At 41.9% G+C, this 20,333-nt stretch overlaps 1 protein-coding gene across 3 annotated transcripts in view; it reads left to right on the top strand.

The window, feature by feature from the left end:
* LOC124720130 (poly [ADP-ribose] polymerase tankyrase-1-like) overlaps positions 1-19,888 on the top strand; it is a 99,253-nt gene extending 79,365 nt beyond the window's left edge. For all 3 annotated transcript variants that reach the window (XM_047245427.1, XM_047245428.1, XM_047245426.1), the window contains one exon: positions 19,304-19,888. In XM_047245427.1, coding sequence (XP_047101383.1) covers positions 19,304-19,814 — 511 coding nt within the window. In that variant the 3' untranslated portion in view covers positions 19,815-19,888. The remainder of the gene's footprint in view (positions 1-19,303) is intronic.
* The last annotated feature ends 445 nt before the right edge of the window (positions 19,889-20,333 follow it).

Here is a 20,333-nt window from a genome sequence, read left to right as displayed (position 1 = left end):
CCCCCATGCACTTCTGCACATGCCCTATGCACTCCTGTTTTTTAATGTGAATTTGATTGCCATAAGGTTTGAGTTCCTCTACAGCTCTATATCACTTACAATCACCATCTCCTAGATACTTAGTGTATCGTACATTATACCACCCCTGTGATCTGGAAAAATTTGCTTTCACTCCCTCAACTTCCATCGTTCCACTCGTGCCATGGAAATTTGCTTCACAACTTTCGCTAAGTTCGTCCTTGGTATTGGCCTTACATCTACAACGTTTTGAGGGAATAGCAACATCAGTTAGTTTGCAACAGTCTCCACTGGTAGCTGTCACAATACCATTTAGAGATTTATGACCTCTACGTTGCCATGAGCCATCTAAAGCAACAGTTAAATCTCTACAATTCCCATTATCTGTCACAGCTTCTTCAACTGCTTTCTTCATTGTTGCTTCAGCAATATCTTCTGCAGAAAATCCCACCAATTCATTATAAAGTCCAAACTAGGTTGGCGGTTTTAGCAAGTTGATAATTCCACACAACATTGTCCCTGAAGCACTGCCCTTGACAATGCAACGCAAGCCATACACTAGCCTAACATTTACATCATACACCGTCTTTCCACTATTACCACTACAAGGAATACTGTTATAATTAGAAAACGAAACTTCTGCAGCACATTTGTTACACTTCAATAACAGTTTACATGCCAAGCCAATGTGTGAAGTTATTTTCAATTCCAGTCCTCTTTCTTTGCAAACTTGGCATAATACGTAATGTTTCAAAACATTAGAGAGCAAGGAAATGTTAATTATTTCATTCACGTCATTACTGTCACTTTAACAGTTTTCAATTTTTTTTTGCTGTCACGAAGTTTCTCGTAAGAAGTAGTTCTATCACATACATTTGGAGTAGTCGGTGAAACAGTCTGAGCAGCATCTCCTTTCAATACGACAAAAGATTTCTTCTTCCACTCATTGTGCCTTTTCTTAAACACTCAGTTGCTGAAACAGGGCATATTGATATCCACAAACCAAATACGTAAAGCAGGTAAGAGCAAAATTCATGAAATACGCAAAAATGAACAGCTAAACAACACAAAGCAAACTCCACAAGTCAACACACACAGTATAGCGTTTATGTTTACTGATATTAGCAGTCACTTGTCACAGAGATAAAGACATACAACGTTGAAAACAAAACACTGTCTAATTCTGGAAAGATACCCTGCTTGTAGCAAGCGAGTGGTGCCGCCAGAGATGACACACCAAGTAGCTACAACCGTTTACGCAGTGCATCAACTTTGCAGCGATAAAAAACACACTTTGAATTCACTTAGAAGGGTAAACTTGATTTGTTTTATTCAGTAAATACCAAATAATTTTACAATGGAAGAAAACCACAAAACCTTAATTCTGTCATTTTCATCGATCTGGCTCTCCTTAAGTTGAAATTATAACAGCAGAAGGAGTCTTATAGTAGCCTGTATTTTCCAAATATGCCGCATAAAATAAACTTGACACGTTTGAAACAACATCAGATGCATGGTAACAAGCGGCAAGAAGCCAGTATCGCAGAAGATATCGAAGAAAATGAACACAGCCAGGACTACTTTGCAAAAATGAAAAATGACAGAAACAGTTGAAAGTAAGATGTCACAGCAAAATGCATATCCTTAAACACAGTCACATATGTAAACAAAGTCTACATGCTGTCCAATACAAGACTTGAAAACGTCTAGCACATAGTAAAAGGGAACTTAGTAGAATCTCAGTAGACATTGTGACAGAAAACAAAGTGGGAAATAAATCTGATGATTGTAATTAGAAATAGGATATGGACATGGGAGAACTTAACAGCACACAAACCCCATTATAAAGACTGAGTGACACGTGTAGGAAGCAACCAAAACAGGTTATCAAGAACTGAAGAAAACGACAAGAGAACAATCAGAGGAGGAAGTAACACAGTTAGAGCAGAAAATACAAAGACGTAGGACAAAACATGAAAAACAGATTGCAGAGAAGGTCTTGTGTCGGGAATTACTAGACAGGTATGATACTAATAAGAATAACATAAGTACATGGTGAAAAACATGAAGACATCCCACTTTGTGGGTAGCAGACGATTGTAGGGACCTATGAAGGCCTTATATACACATCACAGGACATGGAAGTCCTAAACCAACCAATTTCAAAATAAATAGCAAATACGAACTCTAAAAAACTGCCATTAAAGAGAAAAATTAAATATAATTTTATAACTATGAGTACAAACCAAGTAAAACTAAATCCCTAGTTGTGACATTGTGTGAAATTTAGATTATTTGGGTGGAAGAACAAATTTATTTACAGATGAACTGTGAAACATCGACAGTTTAAAAAAAATGTAATAGGGGTAGTGATACGGCAAAGGCCGTGAATATTTTTACAAATTTCAGAATGGAAAATAGAAAACATGGGAACGGCTTCTTTAGAGGATGCATTGTAACTATTTTTTTAGACCAAGCACCCTCATTAGGGGAGCAATATAACTGTGTTATTCATAGATACATTCAGAACCCAAACTTTAATTTTAATAAATACACTGATTTGGACATCATACTACTTCCATATCATTCTGCTTACACAGCACAGCAAGAACACACACTCGTACACACACACATGTGTGGGTGCACAAAAACACACACACACACATAATCACACACACACATACAAACACACACACACACACACACACACACACACACTTTACAATATACATATTTTACTTCAATTTTTTTCATGATCCTCTGTTAAACATACAGATGGACATAGACCATATATTTTTAATAAGAGTCACACACACACACACACACACACACACACATATATATATATATATATATATATATATATATATATATATATATATATGTGTGTGTGTGTGTGTGTGTGTGTGTGTGTGTGTGTGTATCAGAGAATTTGTATATATGTCCAGGATATCCTTCAAAACCCCGTTTCCAATCCAACCTAATTTGGCACTGAAACAGCACACATCTGGAGTATTGACCCTGCGGGGCTTATAACCTCACACCCCCAATAACAACCAAGATATGGTTTAAGAGGTGTTTTTCCTGATCTCTGGCATACTGCCTGCCTTGCACGACAAGTATGTTGTATAGGGACGATTTCAGCCTGCCTTACTGACCTGCTTTGCAGTACAGTCTACTCGTAGGTGGCAGGGAACAGTTACCCTACATGACAGATATGTTTTATTGGAATGGTACAACTGATTTTATCGGTCTGTTTAACATAACAACCTACATGTCAAGCACAAAAATAGTTGTCAAGTCCTGACAAGTAGGCTACTGTAATATTTTCCTGTTTTATAGATGTGTTTTGCAGGGGGTATATGTATGGGTAGACTTGCTGGGGAAAGTTTCATGTGTACATAGGAGGGGAAGGATATGGAGAGGGCCAGTAGGAGAAAGACAGTGATGACGCTAATAGGGGATGGGCAAGGCAAAGGTCAGAAGTGGACATACAGGGAGAGGAATAGGAGTATGGGGACAGAGAGGGGCAAAAGGGGAACAGAGACAGTTGGAGCAACGGAAGATGGATGGAAATTGGAGGAGGAGGAGTCCGATGTGAAAAGTGACCTGCAGGAAATGAAGAGGATGAGGTGAGGAAGTGAAGGGAGGAAAAGATAGGAGAATGACTGGTGCATGGGGGAGGATGAGATAGAAATGGAAGGAGAAAATGGACAGAGAGAAGGGGCAGGACAGGATGGTCAGAGATTTGAGGAGGGAGATATAGGTGGAGGGGAGGGGGAGGAGATGACAGGAAAAAGTGTGGTGGAGGAGGAATAGGACAGAGAAAGAGAGAAAAAGATATGGACAGAGGCATGGGGAGAGAGACATGGTGGAAGAGACAGGCCAAAAGGGATGGGCAGGAAGGGGGAGTAGGATATGTAAAGACAGAGACAGCTGAGGTGGAAGCATGGGGTGGATGGAGAAATGGGGGAAGAAGAGGTGGACACAGAGAGGAAGGAGTAGATTTGTGCATTATATGTATCGAATGTTTATGCAAATGAAGACACTGGGTAAGGACAAGTATATACATGAAGGGGAAGTGTTGTTACCAAAAATCAGATTTGTTCAAAGTATTCTAATCAACATTTTCATGGAGGTAGGATACATATTTTCAGTTGCGATAATTTCAGTGCCATCTATCACAAAGCGAAAAAAGTGGTGCAGCTAAAATATTCATATGTCTTTACGTACTACACGAATATGTAATAAAAGATGGGGGTTCCTATTTTAAAAAACGCAGTTGATATCCGTTTGACCTATGGCAGCGTCACCTAGTAGGCCAACTATAGCGCCATCTGGTTCCCCATTCAAGCGAGACACGTTTCGTTCTTTGTAGGTTTTCGTTTGACGCTTATTTCGTGAGATATTTGGCCTAGTCACGAACAATGGACCACCATATATATATATATATATATATATATATATATATATATATATATATATATATATATATATATATATATCGGTTACCAGTCAATGAATGTTGGACTATGTGTTGACTGATCCAGAGATGAGATTCTTCCTATACGTCAGTCAGGGGTCCTGAAGATGGTGCAATGTACTTTTTGCTCAAATAAAATAACTGAAAATTTAGACAGCTACATGTGTTTTGGTTTGACATTTTAAGACCACAGAATATTATTCAACGTCCCCTTGTGGCATATATCAACACTGAGATAACGTACAACACAATTTTGCACAATTATGTGGATTTTGTTACTTGTGACGAAATGTTGTTCTGTCTTCATTATAAATTTACTTCTCTTTTCTCAGTGATCCTGTAATCATTTTGCACCATTCTGATTAGTTCTTTTCATGCAGTGGAGGTTTCATAATGTTAAAGAGTGCTACCAAAATGAAAGACATAAGATAACGAAATTTCATGCAAAGTGTCAACTTGACGATGCACAGCAAACTGCGAAATTGGCCCAATAATTTGTGGATGAGATAAACTTATCGCATCGTTCAGCGAGGAAGTCGTTTTCAACTCTGACCACTCGGGATTTGGATATGTGTATGAAAGGAACCCTGGAAACTGGAAGTACCAAGGGTGTTGTATCAATATCAAATACCGTAACAGACTCTTATTCAGTTATGTCGACTGCTAATTTCGATGGTAGATACTCTGGAAAGTTATGTATTGTGCTGTCAGAAGTTGGAGGAGTTAAACCCCCTGCGATTCTTTCTCGTTCGCATGATATTGTAAGGGCAACACGGAAATTTACGTCACACCAAGCAAGAGAGGGAAAATGGGCGTAAGAGTACTACAACTATGGTATGAGCACTGCTATTATCCAATAACTGGTCAAAATAACTGGCTTTTGTGTGACCCCTGGTCGGCGTGTAAAAATCATACTCCTTTAGCGCGAAGTATCCACTCTGAAAAGTGTCTGACAATGCAAGATGAACAAATACAGCCTCTGGATGTTTGTTTTTTCTGAGCCTGTTAAACATATTATCACACTGTCTGCAGTATAGCCAATTCCACGATAAGCTCCTAGACACACTGTTTCACTTTCGGTCACATGTCATCATAGCCCATCAGATCTCATCACCAGGTTACACCAATATGATTCGATATGCATTCCTTGAGACTGGATACCCAGCTGAACATTCTTCACAGTTTGCAACTTCCATGGAGTTCGCCTTAAATCGTAATGGTGTGAACCTCTGCGGTCACTGTGGCACACCATTTTTCATTTGCTGCTAGTGGTGGAAGTTAATGGTTTGCTTTTAATATTTCTTGAATGTCGACTATTTCCATTTTGTGGAATACACACACCCCGTAAAAGGTTGGTGTCAGCACCTCCTGCTCAGTCAATTTCTGTCTCCCTCCTAATGCACATGATGTGGCATTATCAGCTAATATTTTTCCAGTCATTGTTAACACAACGCTTTCAAATGAGCCTTTCTAAAGATTGAATTTGCGAAGTCGCACTTGAGGGCTTCCTTGTAAGCTGCGGGCTTGTGGGACTATACTTCCATCAGCTTCTCCCCATTGGCAATTTCTTCACGCTCCCATACTTGATAATATGCTCCATGACTGGAAATTCCAATGAGCACGCGCTAAGTGCTGCAGGCCATTTTCGAACTGTATCAACGAGGGTTACTGTCCCTTCTCGAAATTCTGAAGTGCTGTTCTTTGTGGAAGTACTGGAAAGGACTGGGAAGTCCGTTAAGTCTGATGAAAAATATTCGCAGATTTTCTTTTTTTTAAATGGAACGGCTCTAAACGTAATGAGATTCAAATGGTGATCACAGCAATGAATGTCTGAAGTACAAGTAATTTTACAGCTTGTGTCCACTTATCCAGTCATACTCGCTGTGTGACAAGTAGGTCATGTCCGTGCACATGTTGGGAGCGAATGCTGCTCCGCACACTCCCAGCTTCACCTTCAACTACCAGGGGGGTCCAGTACAGTGTTGCCAAGAATTGCCTCCATACTCCACCCCCCCCCCCCCCACTCGACCACTCTGGAACGTCTGGGTCCACGTTTGAATACCCAGGGCAACCCAAGTCACTGTCAGCGTATTTTAGTTCCACAACACCGCTTTCGGTGCTCAGTGCACGGACACTACAGACAGGATAAATGGCACACAACTTTTTTACTTGTGTAGAAAGCTCAAGAATCAATCGCAGTTAAACAGCAGTATCCCTTGGAGGTAGTGCAAACCTATGCAGAGGCTGTCCCTGATACCGAGTAGAGAGAAGGCTAAAGCAGCTCTGAAAAAGAATTTTAGACCTCGAAACTAAAGATGGGTGTGACGTTATGGGCCGTATCATTAGAGATACTGATACTTGCGATCATTAGGTCATTGCAACGCCAATGATAACTGAAGTTCATCAAAAAGATGTGGAGAGTACTTAACCTGGACAGATAATGAATTAGTACAATTGTTAGCATCCTGCTCAGATAATTAATAGAGATTTTTTAGTCCATATTGAGCGGACGTAGACGAATCAGAGCAAAGTATAGATTGACTGTAAATCGTACAAGGGAGGTAATGTTGTCTTCAGTCCTGAGGCTGATTTGATGCAACTCTCCATGCTACTCTATCCTGTGCAAGCTTCTTCATCTCTGAGTAACTACTGCAACCTACATCCTTCTGAATCTGCTTAGTGTATTCATCTCTTGGTCTCCCTCTACCATTTTTACCCTTCACGCTTCCCTCCAGTACTAAATTGCTGATCACTTGATGCCTGAGAACGTGTCCTACCAACGACCCCTTCTTCTAGTCAAGTTAAGCCACAAATTACTCTTCTCAGCATTAGTCACATGATCTACCCATCTAATCTTCAGCATTCATCTGTACCACCAGATTTCGAAAGCTACTACTCTCTTCTTGTCTGAACTATTTATCGTCCATGTTCCACTTCCGTACATGGCTACACTCCACACAAATACTTGCAGAAAGGACTTCTTGACACTTAAATCTATACTCGACGTTCACAAATTTTTCTTCTTCAGAATCCCTTTCCTAGTAAATGCCAGGTCTACATTTTATATCTTTGCTTCCCAAATAGCAAAACTCATCTACTACTTTAAGTGTCTCAATTCCAAGTCTAATTTCCTCACCACCCAGTGATTTAATCCGACTACTTTCCATTACCCTTGTTTTGCTTTTATTGATGTTCATCTTATATCCCCCTTTCTAGACACTCCATTCCGTTCAACTTATCTTCCTCGGTCCTTTGCTGTCTCTGATGGAATTACAATGTCATCGGCAAACTTCCAAGGTTTTATTTTTTCTCCATGGATTTTAATTCCTACTTCATATTGTTCTTTTGTTTCCTTTACTGCTTGCTCAATATACAGATTGAATAACGTCAGGGATAGGCTACAACCCTGTCTCACTCCATTACCAACGACTGCTTCCCTTTCATGCCCCTCGACTCTTATAACTGTCATTTGGTTTCTGTACAAATCGTAAATGTGCCTATAAATACAATAAGGATGTAAAAGCCCTACCATGGTTGAATAATAAAACTCGGAAAATGCTGAGGGATGGCAGAGTGATCAGAAAAGAGCTCAGCAATGTCCACAACCCAAAGTTAGTCGCAAATCATATATATGTCACAACATCGACGTACGAAGCACACAACAAACTCCACAGCCAGGCCTTAGCTAAATATCTAACACAGAACATGACTTAAGTTGGGAATAAGTGCAATCATTATATGGATCGAGGGTTTCAATCGAGTTACTCATTGACAAGTGCGATGTGCCAATAAATGAGAGGAAAATGAAAGCTGAAGTTTTAAATTTCGCTTACAGGATATCAGCCACACAGGAAGACCATATTAGATTATATTGACATATTGTCGTTTGACGGCGCTCAGATGCCCGTATGGAGGACGTAGCAATTGCCACCCCCACCGTACTGAATCAGCTGAAAGAGTTGAAAACAAGTAAGTCGCCAGGTCTGGATGGAATTTTACAGCGAGTACATTTTATTGTCCCTTTAATTAACTAGCACTTAACGCCAATCGCTCTTCCACATCGAAGTCACGAGGGACTGGAATAAAGCACCGGTGACTCTTGTGTACAAGAAGGGTGAAAAGAGCCGACCAGTTGTGTTGACCTCCACTGCCAGTTTTCAGCAGAGACGAGGCTACAGTTAGGAGAGCCTCATAGAAGTGTGATGGGGCCGCTTTTGTATTCTTTATATGTAAGTGATCTGACAGCAGCAATCTGCGACTGTGTGTTGATGAGACTGTAGTGCATGGGAAAGTGTCATCGCATAATGCCTGTAGGATTATACAAGATGGCTTAGAAAGAATTTTTATTTGATGTGATGAATAGCAGCTAGAAAATTGTGTGTCAATGCAAGAGCACAGTATTAATGGGGATGCTGTTTGAGAAAGGGTAGTGCTGAAACTGGTTGCTCAAATAAAGTAACTGAAAATTTAGACAGCTAAAGGTGTTTGGGTTTGACGTTTCAAAACCATAGAATGTTATTCAACGTCGATTAAATATCAAGGGACAATGTCGCAATGTGATGCGAACTGAAATGAGAACATAGGGACGTTAGTAGGGATGGCGAATGTTTAGACCAGTTCCATGACCTGGGATTATTCGATAGTTTATTTTTGTTTCTGTCGCTTAGACGTGCGTTTAAAATTTGGTTGATTTTCTGAAAATATCCCTTATCGTTGATTACCAACCTGATTTCGTGAGATTTCTTCTGATGTACCCTTTCACGCCAGACACCTGGGGTCCTTTTTATGTTTCGAGACGTAGTTCCACGTCAGTTGCGTGTAACATTGCTGGGAGTAGTCATCTCTGTCGAAGTGGCATTTTTTGTGACAATTCTGCCATTAACACTGCCTCCGGACGCCTCATAAATTATAACGATGTTGATAATGTTTGTCGTCCATTAGTTAAATCCCATTTTGGTCATAGACCTAGCAGGTAATTGATACACATGAAATGTATTTGCAGTTGCGAATATGGACAACCATTAGATGTATGATGGAATGACGACAACGAAAATTTGTACCAGACTGCGACTCTAACCCGTATTTCCCGTTTATCGCCAGCGGTTGCCATTCTGCTACCTAAGCAAGACCCAAAGGTCCACATGTCATTAACCATGTGTCAACAGCCTGCACTCCCACATCCCTTGTGTCTGGGTGGTTGTAATTAGTCTTTCCCTATTCAACTCGTTATAGCACAGAAACTAATGAACGTACGAGGACCAAACTTGGTAGCATCAATTTCAGGGACATGGAGAAGCGAAATAACGCAAAATCACCTGAATTAAAACACTTTCAATGTGCTGCTACGGTACAGCATACCATTACGTACTGGTACCATTATGTCTGCAAAAGGTGCTCAATATGGTGCCCATCAGTGCCCAGACGAGTCTGAAAGCACAGTATTGCATTGTGAACAGCAAAGTGAAGCATGTTCATAGATATGGTGTCTACGGCTTTTGGAATGCTTGGCTTCAGATCAGCACAAGTCTAAAAGTTCCACTGGTAAACCCTGTCCTACAGGTAGCCCCGCAACCAGAAATTACAGGGAGTGAGATCAGGTGATCGTGCCGGCCAAGCATTCGGAAACGATAGCATGATAACTTGATCGTTTCCAAACGTGTTTCGGAGAAGCAGGTGAACTTCACGAGCGATGTGAGCTAGGGCACCATCTTGCGTGAAAACTGTTGAGTTCATAACATGATGGCGAGGCATATCACAGGAATGCTGGCCTGTGACACTGCATGTCTTTGGTCCTTGAGCGCCAATCTATTCAAAAAAGAAATGGGCCGATGATGAGCATGGCCATGAAGGCACACCAAACAGTGATGTGTTCACCATACAGAGGAACTTCATGCTCAGAGATTGGTTCAAAGCACCTTCCATATAGTGGACCACTGGATGTTCAACTTTCATGACACAAGACACGCACTGCCTGACGATTAGGAATGTGTGCAGCGTTGTCTGCCATGGGACCAGCGATTTCATCAACCACCTGTGGTGGTGTCGGCCTCTTCCCAGAGCGACGCCCAGTTCTCCAGTTGATACAAACTTCTTCATCATGCTCTGTGCAGCAGGTGGCGAAAGAGGGCCTTTCCATTATCTTTTCAGCTAGCCATATTCTTCTGAGCTACACGTTCACTGCCTTGTCGTCTCTTTCTAGTAGATAGTTGTCTTTAACTCAATTACGCAAATTCACAAAAGCTGTCATATCTGTGAGGGGTGTTCAAATGAAAAGAAGAAAAAGGTTGTAATAACCAAACAGTTGAAATATGCATCTACCACCTTGGGAGAACGTGGTGATACCTGTAGGGGTGCGAATGTAACGTCATCTCCCCCCCATAAAAAATTCTAAGCTGTGCCGTCAGTTGCAAGGAGAAGTTGACAGTCTATTCCGATGTTCGTGGTCCGGTACTCACCGAATCAGTCGGACACGGAAAAGCCGTTAATAGTGACGTGTACTGTGAGACACTACATATCCTACGCAAGTCCATCCAGAACAGACAGCCTGGGCTGCTGTAGGAGGGAGCGATTCAGCGCCACGGTAACGCAAGTCACACGTCATCAAGGTCACACGAAGCAGCTTGGTCACCTACCCTACCCCTCGGTCATTGTAGGCCTGCGACTTCCAAGTGTTTGGTCCACTAAAAAAAGAAAATTATAACTGAAAGCGTTTCAGTTCTGACGATGTGTTAAAGGGCACAGCGTATGACTGGCTCCTGTCGCCGTTACAGGAAGTCCAGAACCAGGGTATCATTCGGCTCGTGAAACAATGGGACAGCGCGATACTTGTGCTTTAGCCTCTGGTGATTGCTTTTGAATAACGACTTCCATTATACTCATAATGTTGTTCAGTAACGTTTGTTTTCAATAACTTCATAGAGTGATGCAAGATACAAAATATATCTGCAAATTTCAGCAACCGGTCTGACATATTGCCGCTGTAGTTCTAATGAGTTGGTATGTAGACAGTGTGATCAAAAGTAGCCGGGCACGTGGCTGAAAACGACTTACAAGTTCGTGGCGCCCTCCACCGGTAATGCTGGAATTCAATATGAAGGTTTCTTGCGGGATGGCAGCCCATTCTTCACGGAGTGCTACGCTGGTGAGATATATCGATGTCGGTCGGCGAGGCCTGGCACGAGGTCGGCGTTCCAAAATATCTGAAAGGTGTTCTATAGGATTCAAGTCAGGACTTTCTGCAGGCCAGTCCATTACAAGGATGTTATTGTCGTCTAACAACTCTGCCACAGGCCGGACATTATGAACAGATGCTCGATTGTGTTGGAAGATGCAGATACCATCCCCGAATTGCTCTTCAACAGTGGAAAGCAAAAAGGTGCTTAAAACATCAATACAGGCCTGTGCTATGATAATGCCACGCAAAACAACAAGGGGGGCAAGTCCCTCCGAATTCTACTGTTGGCACTACACACGCTGGCAGATGACGTTCACCAGGCATTCGCCATACCCACACCCTGCCATCGGATCGCCACATTCTGTACCGTGATTCTTCACTCGATACAATCGTCCTTGCTTACGCTCCTTACACCAGGCGAGGGGACGTTCGGCATTTAGTGGCATGATGTGTGGCCTATGAGCAGCCTCCCGATCGTGAAATCCAAGTTCTCTCACCTCCCGCGACTGTCATAGTACTTGCAGTGGATACTGATACAGCTTGGACGAGGTCGGCCTGTATGATTTTGTGCTGTACGTGTCCCTTCACGTTTCCACGTCACTATCAAATCGGAAACAGTAGACCTAGGGATGTTTATGAGTGTGGAAATATCGCGTACATACGTATTATACATGTGACATCAAATCGCCTAACCACGTTCGAAGACCTTGACTTCTGCAGAGCGCCCCATTCTGCTCTCTCATGATGTCAAATGACTCCTGAGGTCGCTGCAGGTGGCAGTACAATGCCCCTAATATGAAAAACGTAAGTTTTTGGGAGTGTCTGCGTGCTTTGTACCATATAGTGGACATGTACATCTATCTACATCTATATACATATTCCACTGGTAACCATACGGCGCAAAGCGATAGATACCATGTTCCAGTAGTATTAGTCATTTCATTTCCTGTGTGCTCACAAATGGAGCGAGGGAGAAATGATTGTACACATCCATCCATAAGAGCCATAACTACTCGTAGCTTTCCTTCGTGATCCTTTTGCAACATGTACGTTGACATAACTACTCGTAGCTTTCATTCGTGATCCTTTCGCAATATGTACGTTGACAGTAGTAGAACCGATACATAGACAGGTGAAAAGAGTGGTTCTCTACGTTTCCTTAGTGTTTCGCGGAAAATGTGTCCTCTTCGCTTCAGGGATAGCCGTATGAGTTCTCGAAGCATCTCCACAATACTTGTGTGTTGATCGAAACTACCATTAACAAATCTAGCAACACACCTATGAATTGCTTGGATGACTTCCTTTAATAAGACCTGGTGGGCATCCAAAACACTCGAGCAGTATCGAAGAATTGGTTGAGCTAGTGTTCTATACACAGTCACCTTTATAAGTGAGAAACAGTTTCCTATAATACTGTCAGTAAACCGAAGTCGACCACTCGACATCCCTAATAACGTCCTCACGTTCTCGTTTCATATCGTATCAGTTTGCTACATTATGCCTAGATATTTAGTAGACGTTCCTTTGTCAAAAGACAATCTCATTTATATTATATTCATACATTAGAGGAATTTTTTCCTACTCATCTTCATTAACACGTATTTTTCTAGCTGCCATTCATCACATCAAGCAAAAATTCTTTCTAACTCATCTTGTATTCTCCTACAGTCATCAAACGAGTACACTTTCCCGTACACTACAGCCTCATCAACAATTAGTCGCAGGTTGCTACTCTGTCAGATCATTCCCATATAAAGAGTGCAAAAGCGGTCCCATCACACTTCCATGAGTCTTCCCCAACGATACCCTTGTCCCTGATAAACATTGGCTGTCGTGACAGTGGTGTTCTTACTTACACTCTTTTCCAAACTGAGAAACATGCTTTCACTTTATTGGGAGCATAAACATAAGAAAAAACTTGAAACAAGGAAGGACTATGACACAGTAGTATCTGATAATGTCGAACTGGTATACTTCATGATCGCATGTATCACCAGTAGAATTAATTATTTAGCAGCAATTATTCCACTGTCCACCAAATTTGGGAACAGGACATGGGCAATGGTACTTCAGTTTGTGTGACGTGACAGTATTGGCTCAAACGGCTCTGAGCACTATGGGACTTAACATCTGAGGTCATCAGTCCCCTAGGATTAGAGCTACTTAAGCCTAACTAAGCTATGAACATCACACACATACATGCCCGAGGCAGGATTCGAACCTGCAACCGTAGCAGCACCGCAGTTCCGGACTGAAACGCAAAGAACCACTCGGCCACAGCGGCCAGCATGACGATACTTCCCAGACTGCCTGTAATAAAATAACTCTATCATGAACCCAAATACTGTTGCTAGTCACAGATGTTGGTGGTCAAAGAATGGTGCTCAATAACATGTAAAACAAGGAAACACTGCAAAACAACCATGGTACTACATCCAAATGTCATTTTATTCCACGCGCACCCCACATCTCGATCAATGTGGGCCAGATAAATCATAAAATAGATTGTATTCTACGGTACTGCATGGATACTAGGTGTTTACAAGAAATACTGTAAACAATATCATACTCAAAAAATGGTTCAAATGGCTCTGAGCACTATGGGACTTAACATCTATGGTCATCAGTCCCCTAGGACTTAGAACTACTTAAACCTAACTAACCTAAGGACATCACACAACACACAGTCATCACGAGGCAGAGAAAATCCCTGTTACTACTGTAACATTTTCTTCTGAGAATGGTGGAAACTAAGATAAAAATACAAGTGATAAACATCTTTCCAGAATCATAAAGTTAAAATTACATTATGTATAACAAACTTCTTTCCATACCTAATGTGGGTGGTATTTTTCTAACAAAATCATAAGTTTAAGCAGTGTCCTATTAATAACTGCACATACACCAATCCAGAATGTGTCAGAGTAGCAAGTAACATGTAGAGGCAGACAGTATTTTGGAGTATATCACTGCCATTAATGAAGTTCATATATATGTTGCGTAGAGGAAAATTGCAGAGTAGTTCCTTAGAAACTAATAGATTTCCATGTGGGAAGCGTAATATTTCGTCAGGATGACAAGTCGTTCTTTATACCTACTGACGTCAGTGCGAGGACCGCCATTCACTAGACAGACTGGCACACCGTGTCCTGTCACAGATCACTTGTATGTAGCAGGATGTTGTCCAGAGTTTGCACCTCAAGGGCACCTTTACAGCTTGACGTCACTGTTGGGACCAGCAACAACACTTACACATCGCAGAATCTCGTCCCACTGAAGACGACATGTGTTTTCCATGTTCAAATGGCCAAAAAACACTGAGGCACAGATGTGCATATATAACTGCCCTAGGAGAATACAGGATTCGAGTAGCTCTGCCATCCACAAAATCTGTTGTACAGCAGCAGGAAAGTTCTTGCACTGGAAGTGATAGTGAGGCAACCAGCTGATAATAAAATGTGCACTAATAGAAAGAATATGGAGTGAGGTGACTCTTACAATGTCCCTAATCCTAATCAGCTTGCATCAGGTTCCTTACAATACGAGTAGTGACAGCCAAATGTCTGAATGTGGATAATCTAGGTTGTTCTGTAGTAAAGTGTACAAGTGCACTCCCTTCTATTTTGTTGGACTCTTTGAATCTCTAGACATGACTTTGACCGCTCTAAGTAGCATTATTCCGAGAATTCCTCATCAAACTGTGGGTATGTGTGAACCGATGCACAAACCAGGAGCTGGGAGAGGGAAGTACCTCGCCGAAGTCCAAGCTTAGTGTAGCACTGTGAGCATCAAAACCACAAATAAAAAAAAATGTTCAAATGTGTGTGAAATCTTATCAGACTTAACTGTTAAGGTCATCAGTCCCTAAGCTTACACACTACTTGACCTAAATTATCCTAAGGACGAACACACAAACCCATGCCCGAGGGAGTACTCGAACCTCTGCCGGGACCAGCTGCACGCTCCATGACTGCAGCGCCTAAGACCGCTCGGCTATTCCCGCGTGGCTGAGAACCACATACTAGCTGTTAGCGATTTTATGGTAATTCAGAGTTTTCATTTGCTACTTCTTCATTCCATAGGAGAGATCAAGGAGGGTCTCACACATCTGACAGAGTATTATGGTTTATTTTGAGTATGTGAACTCTATGATTTTATTGTTTGCAGAAAAAGAGGGCAAGTGCTGCATCGACTGATGGAAATTGGTTTTATCAGCCGTAACATCTTACTTGGCGGAATGAGAGAAACTACTTGTTCTTAATTTTCTTTAACATATAAAAAATTTTGCTCCACATCTTAGCCACATTATAGTGATGCTGTCACATGCGAATGAAATGGTGTGCAGGCATACATCATCGTTGTGAGGTCAACAGTGTGTCAGGAGACTGGAGTTTATTTGCATCAATATTTCGGATTGCCATGTACATCCACATCTACATTTATATATATACTCCGCTAACCACCAAGCGGTGTGTGCAGAGTGCACAATCCGCGCCAAAGTCATATCCCCCCCTCCCTTCTGTTCCACTCGCCGATCGCGCGAGGGATAAACGACTGTCTGAACGCCTCTGTACAAGCCCTAATTACCCTTATCTTTGAATGGTGATTATTGAGCGATCTGAAAGTTGGTGGTAATAATATAACCTCTACATCCTCGGCGAAGATCGGATTTCGAAATTTAGTGAGCAGCCCCTACCGTTTAGCACGTCGTGTGTTTCACTTCAAACTTTCTATGAGATTTGTAACGCTCTAGCGGTGGCTAAATGTACCAGTTACGAATCTTGCCGCTCTTCTTTGGACCTTCTCAATCTCTTGAATAAGACGCAACTGATAAGGGTCCCATACTGACGAACAATACTCTAAGACTGGACGAACTAACGTATTGTAAGCCATTTCCTCTGTTGAAGGGCTGCATCGTTTCAGGATTCTACCAATAAACTGCAATCTAGGAATCGCCTTGACCATTCCTTGATAATTCCATTTGAGATCATTTCAAATAGTCACACCCAGATACTTGACGGATATTACCACTTCTGAAAACTGGGCATTTGTTTTGTACTCGTACATTAATGGGGATTTTCGCCTTGTTATAAGCAGTAGATCACACCTATTAATACTGAGAGATAACTGCCAGTCATTACACCACACATTTATTTTTTGCAAATCCTGACTGATTTGTTCACAACTTTCGTGTGATACTACTTTCCTGTAAACTACAGCATCATCGGCAAACAGTCTAATGCCGATGTCAGTACCATCAACCAGATCGTTTATGTAAATAGTAGAAAGCAGCGCACTTTATGCAGCAAGTGACAGTAAGGAACTGAGTCGAACGCCTTTCGAAAGTCGAGAAATATGGCAACAACCTGGGAGCCGGTATGTAGAGCCTGCCGTATATCATGCACACAGAGGTCCAGCTGTGTCTCGCATGACCGCTGTTTCCTAAAACTGTGCTGGTTTCAGCAGGTGAGCTTCTCGGAGTCTAAAAAGTTCATTATGTGTGAACACAAAATATGTTCATGATTCTACAACAAATCGATGTCAGTGAAATTAGTCATTAATTATGTGCATTTGATTTTCTACCCTTTTTATTGATTACTATGACCTGAGCCTTCTTCCAGTACTGTGTAACACTCCTCTGTTGCAATTATGTCTGATAGAAGATGAATAAGAACGGTGCTATATTTGTAGCATAGTCAACATATAATCTTACAAGGATACTGTCTGGTCCAGTGCCTTCCTGGCGTCTAAGGATCTTAACTGTTTTACAATCCCATCTACACTAAACAATATGTCAGCCATCCTTGTGTTTTTTTGATAGTTGAAAGGGGGAAAGGTGCTGCAGTGATCTACCGAAACGAGTTTTTGAAAGCTAGGTTTAGAATTTTGGCCTTCTGTTTACCATCATCCATTACATTACCTGTACTGTCACCAAGAGAAGATATTGAATTATTTGTGGCTTCATAGATTTTACGTACGACCAAATTTTTTTGGGATTGTTTTTAGAATCTGCAGATGAAATATTTTCAAATTCGTTAAAATAATCTCTCATTGATCTTTTGACAGCTGCTTTCATTTCACATAATTTCTGTTGGTCAGTGGGGCAGTGACTACGTTAAAAACGACTGTGCAAAATTTGCTTTCTCAGCAACTTCCTAATTTGTTTGTTGCACCAAGGTGGAGCCTTTCCCTCCCCTACATATCTGCTAGGCACACACTTCTCTAGCACGTGGTGGACAGTACCTTTAAATTCTGACCAAAGATGCTCAATGTCTTTGTGTCCCACGGCGAAAGCTTGGAGCTGACAATGAAGATATTCATTAATGACACTTTTATTTGCAATCCCAAACAAGAAACCTCTACGCTGTTTCTTTACCTTTTTTGTAACTTCCACTGACATAGAAGCCACAACGACATTATGGTCGCTAACGCCTTCTTCTAGATTAACTTCAGGTCTGTAGATGAAGCATTAATTTTGTCTCATAAACTGCAGACTTCTCAGCTGCTTTCTGGTGCATTGCACCGACAAGAACATGGGTTAAGAATATGTGTGTGTGTGTGTGTGTGTGTGTGTGTGTATGTGTGTGTGTGTGTGTGTGTGTGCGTGTGTGTGTGTGTGTGTGTGAGTGAGTATCTGCATGTGTACCTGTGTATCTGTGTGTGTGCTGAATGCATGTGTGCTTGCTCGTTACTGTGCAGTTGTGTTTATCTGTGCATGTGGACTCATGTGCATGTGCCATCAAATGTGTTTGTGTGTAGGGGCAGGGGAATCGAATTAGTGTCATAGCCATACCTGAAATATTTCGTCTAAAAGGTTTGCTGGTAAATTTTAGCTTTCTCTAATAGAATGAAGCCTTTCACGGCAGTTATTGTCATCACTTAACATTTCCGGTCTGAGATGCCGTGGTCCATACATAAGACTCTCCCCTGACGTTTCACCTTCGACTGCGGAAGGCATCCACCGAGGACAATCGGCGAACTGCCAACTGGGCAGTTCGCCAATTGTTCTTGGAGGATGCCTTCCGCAGTCGAAGGCGAAACATCAGGGGAGAGTCTTAAGTACAGACCACAGCATCTCAGCCTGGAAATGTTAAGTGATTTAGCTTTCTCTGTTTGAAGGGGCTGTGTCAGTAAATTTTCTAGTAAATAGATTCAAAATTTTTTCTCCCACAATAGGAAATCTTATTTAAATACGGTAATAAGTGATTTTTTTAGTTGCAATTGCTAGTCTTAGGATGATTTGCTGAGTGTAGAGGACAAGTAGAGTCTGCGTTAATCATCTCTTTCAGTGAAGTGCCAACACTGATTAACACTAGCATCCTGAGCTCATATGAATTCACAATCAGGAATCTATGTGGCAAAATGTAACATCTGAATTTGTGGAGTGATGGAATGTAAGACTTTCTTATGGTGAGTGAGTGAAGCTTTGTGAGGATGATGCGATTGTATATCTGTACTTCAATGGAGAGGCACTTTTCCACTATTCTGTATTATATGATAGAGGGGGAAAATTTGAAGTTTCATTAGTTTTCACTGTTCTGACATGCTTTTAGAACTGGTCGTTATAGTTTACCTCATAAACAGTGTATATATGGACAAAAATACGAGAACTTCTCTCTTTCTTGCAGGACCCTTCCTGCAGACATGAACAGCAGGGGGCTGCTCCAGTCAGCTACACGGGGGTCAATGGAGGAAGTGCAGGTACTGCTTGGGGCTGGTGCTGATGTGGGGTACAGAGGATGGACCATGTGGACCGCTCTACACTATGCGGCGAAGCAGGGACATACTGATATTGTGAGGTGTCTGATCGGGAATGGGGCAGAAGTGGATGCCAGGACCGATGTGAGGCAGACGCCTCTACATTTGGCTGCATGGAAAGGCCATGCGGCAGTGGTGCGGCTGCTGGCGGCGTCCTCGGCCGACGTCGATGCCAAGGATCAGTGGGGTAGGACGCCTCTGCACTGGGCGGCACCCTACGGCAACGCAGAGGCGGCGAAGGCGCTGCTGGATGCAGGGGCCGATAGGGACGCCAAGGAGGACGCAGGGAACACTGCGCTGGACTTAGCAAGAGTGAACAAGCGACAATGGATGGTAGAAATCCTATCTAGCATTCCAACAAACGACTGTGATGTGAACTAAATAAAGCTTTGATACATGATTTTTCCTTCTCTTTAAAATAAAATATGCAAAATGTTAAATCAGCAGACATTCTTTGTAACTGTATTTTCTATCTACATCTAACTACTCCACTAACATCAGAACAAGAGACCGATTCAGGTGGTGCAGTGGTTAGCACACTGGCCTCAAACTGGGAGGACGATGGTTCAATCCCATGTCCGGCCTTCCTGATTTAGGTTTTCTGTGATTTCCCTGAATCACTTCAGGCAAATTCTCGGATGGTTCCTTTGACAGGGCACAGCCGACTTCCTTCCTCATCCTCCTCTAATCTGATGAGACCAATGACCTCGCTGTTTGGTCTCTTCTTTCAAATCAACCCAACCCAACTCAGACAAGATTAACAACGTAAGATATTTACAAAGTAATGCAAGTCGTCAGAAGCAAGATTCCATTCTTGAAAACAAGAGACTCCGAAAAATACACCAGGTCTCTACAACACATAATTACTGAAGAGTACTTGATAGGAGCAGCAAAGGTGCT

This window comes from Schistocerca piceifrons, chromosome 11 (assembly GCF_021461385.2).
Source record: "Schistocerca piceifrons isolate TAMUIC-IGC-003096 chromosome 11, iqSchPice1.1, whole genome shotgun sequence".
NCBI classification, from domain to species: domain Eukaryota; kingdom Metazoa; phylum Arthropoda; class Insecta; order Orthoptera; family Acrididae; genus Schistocerca; species Schistocerca piceifrons.
Note: the sequence above shows the minus strand (reverse complement) of the source record. Positions and strands in the feature narration are given on the sequence as shown.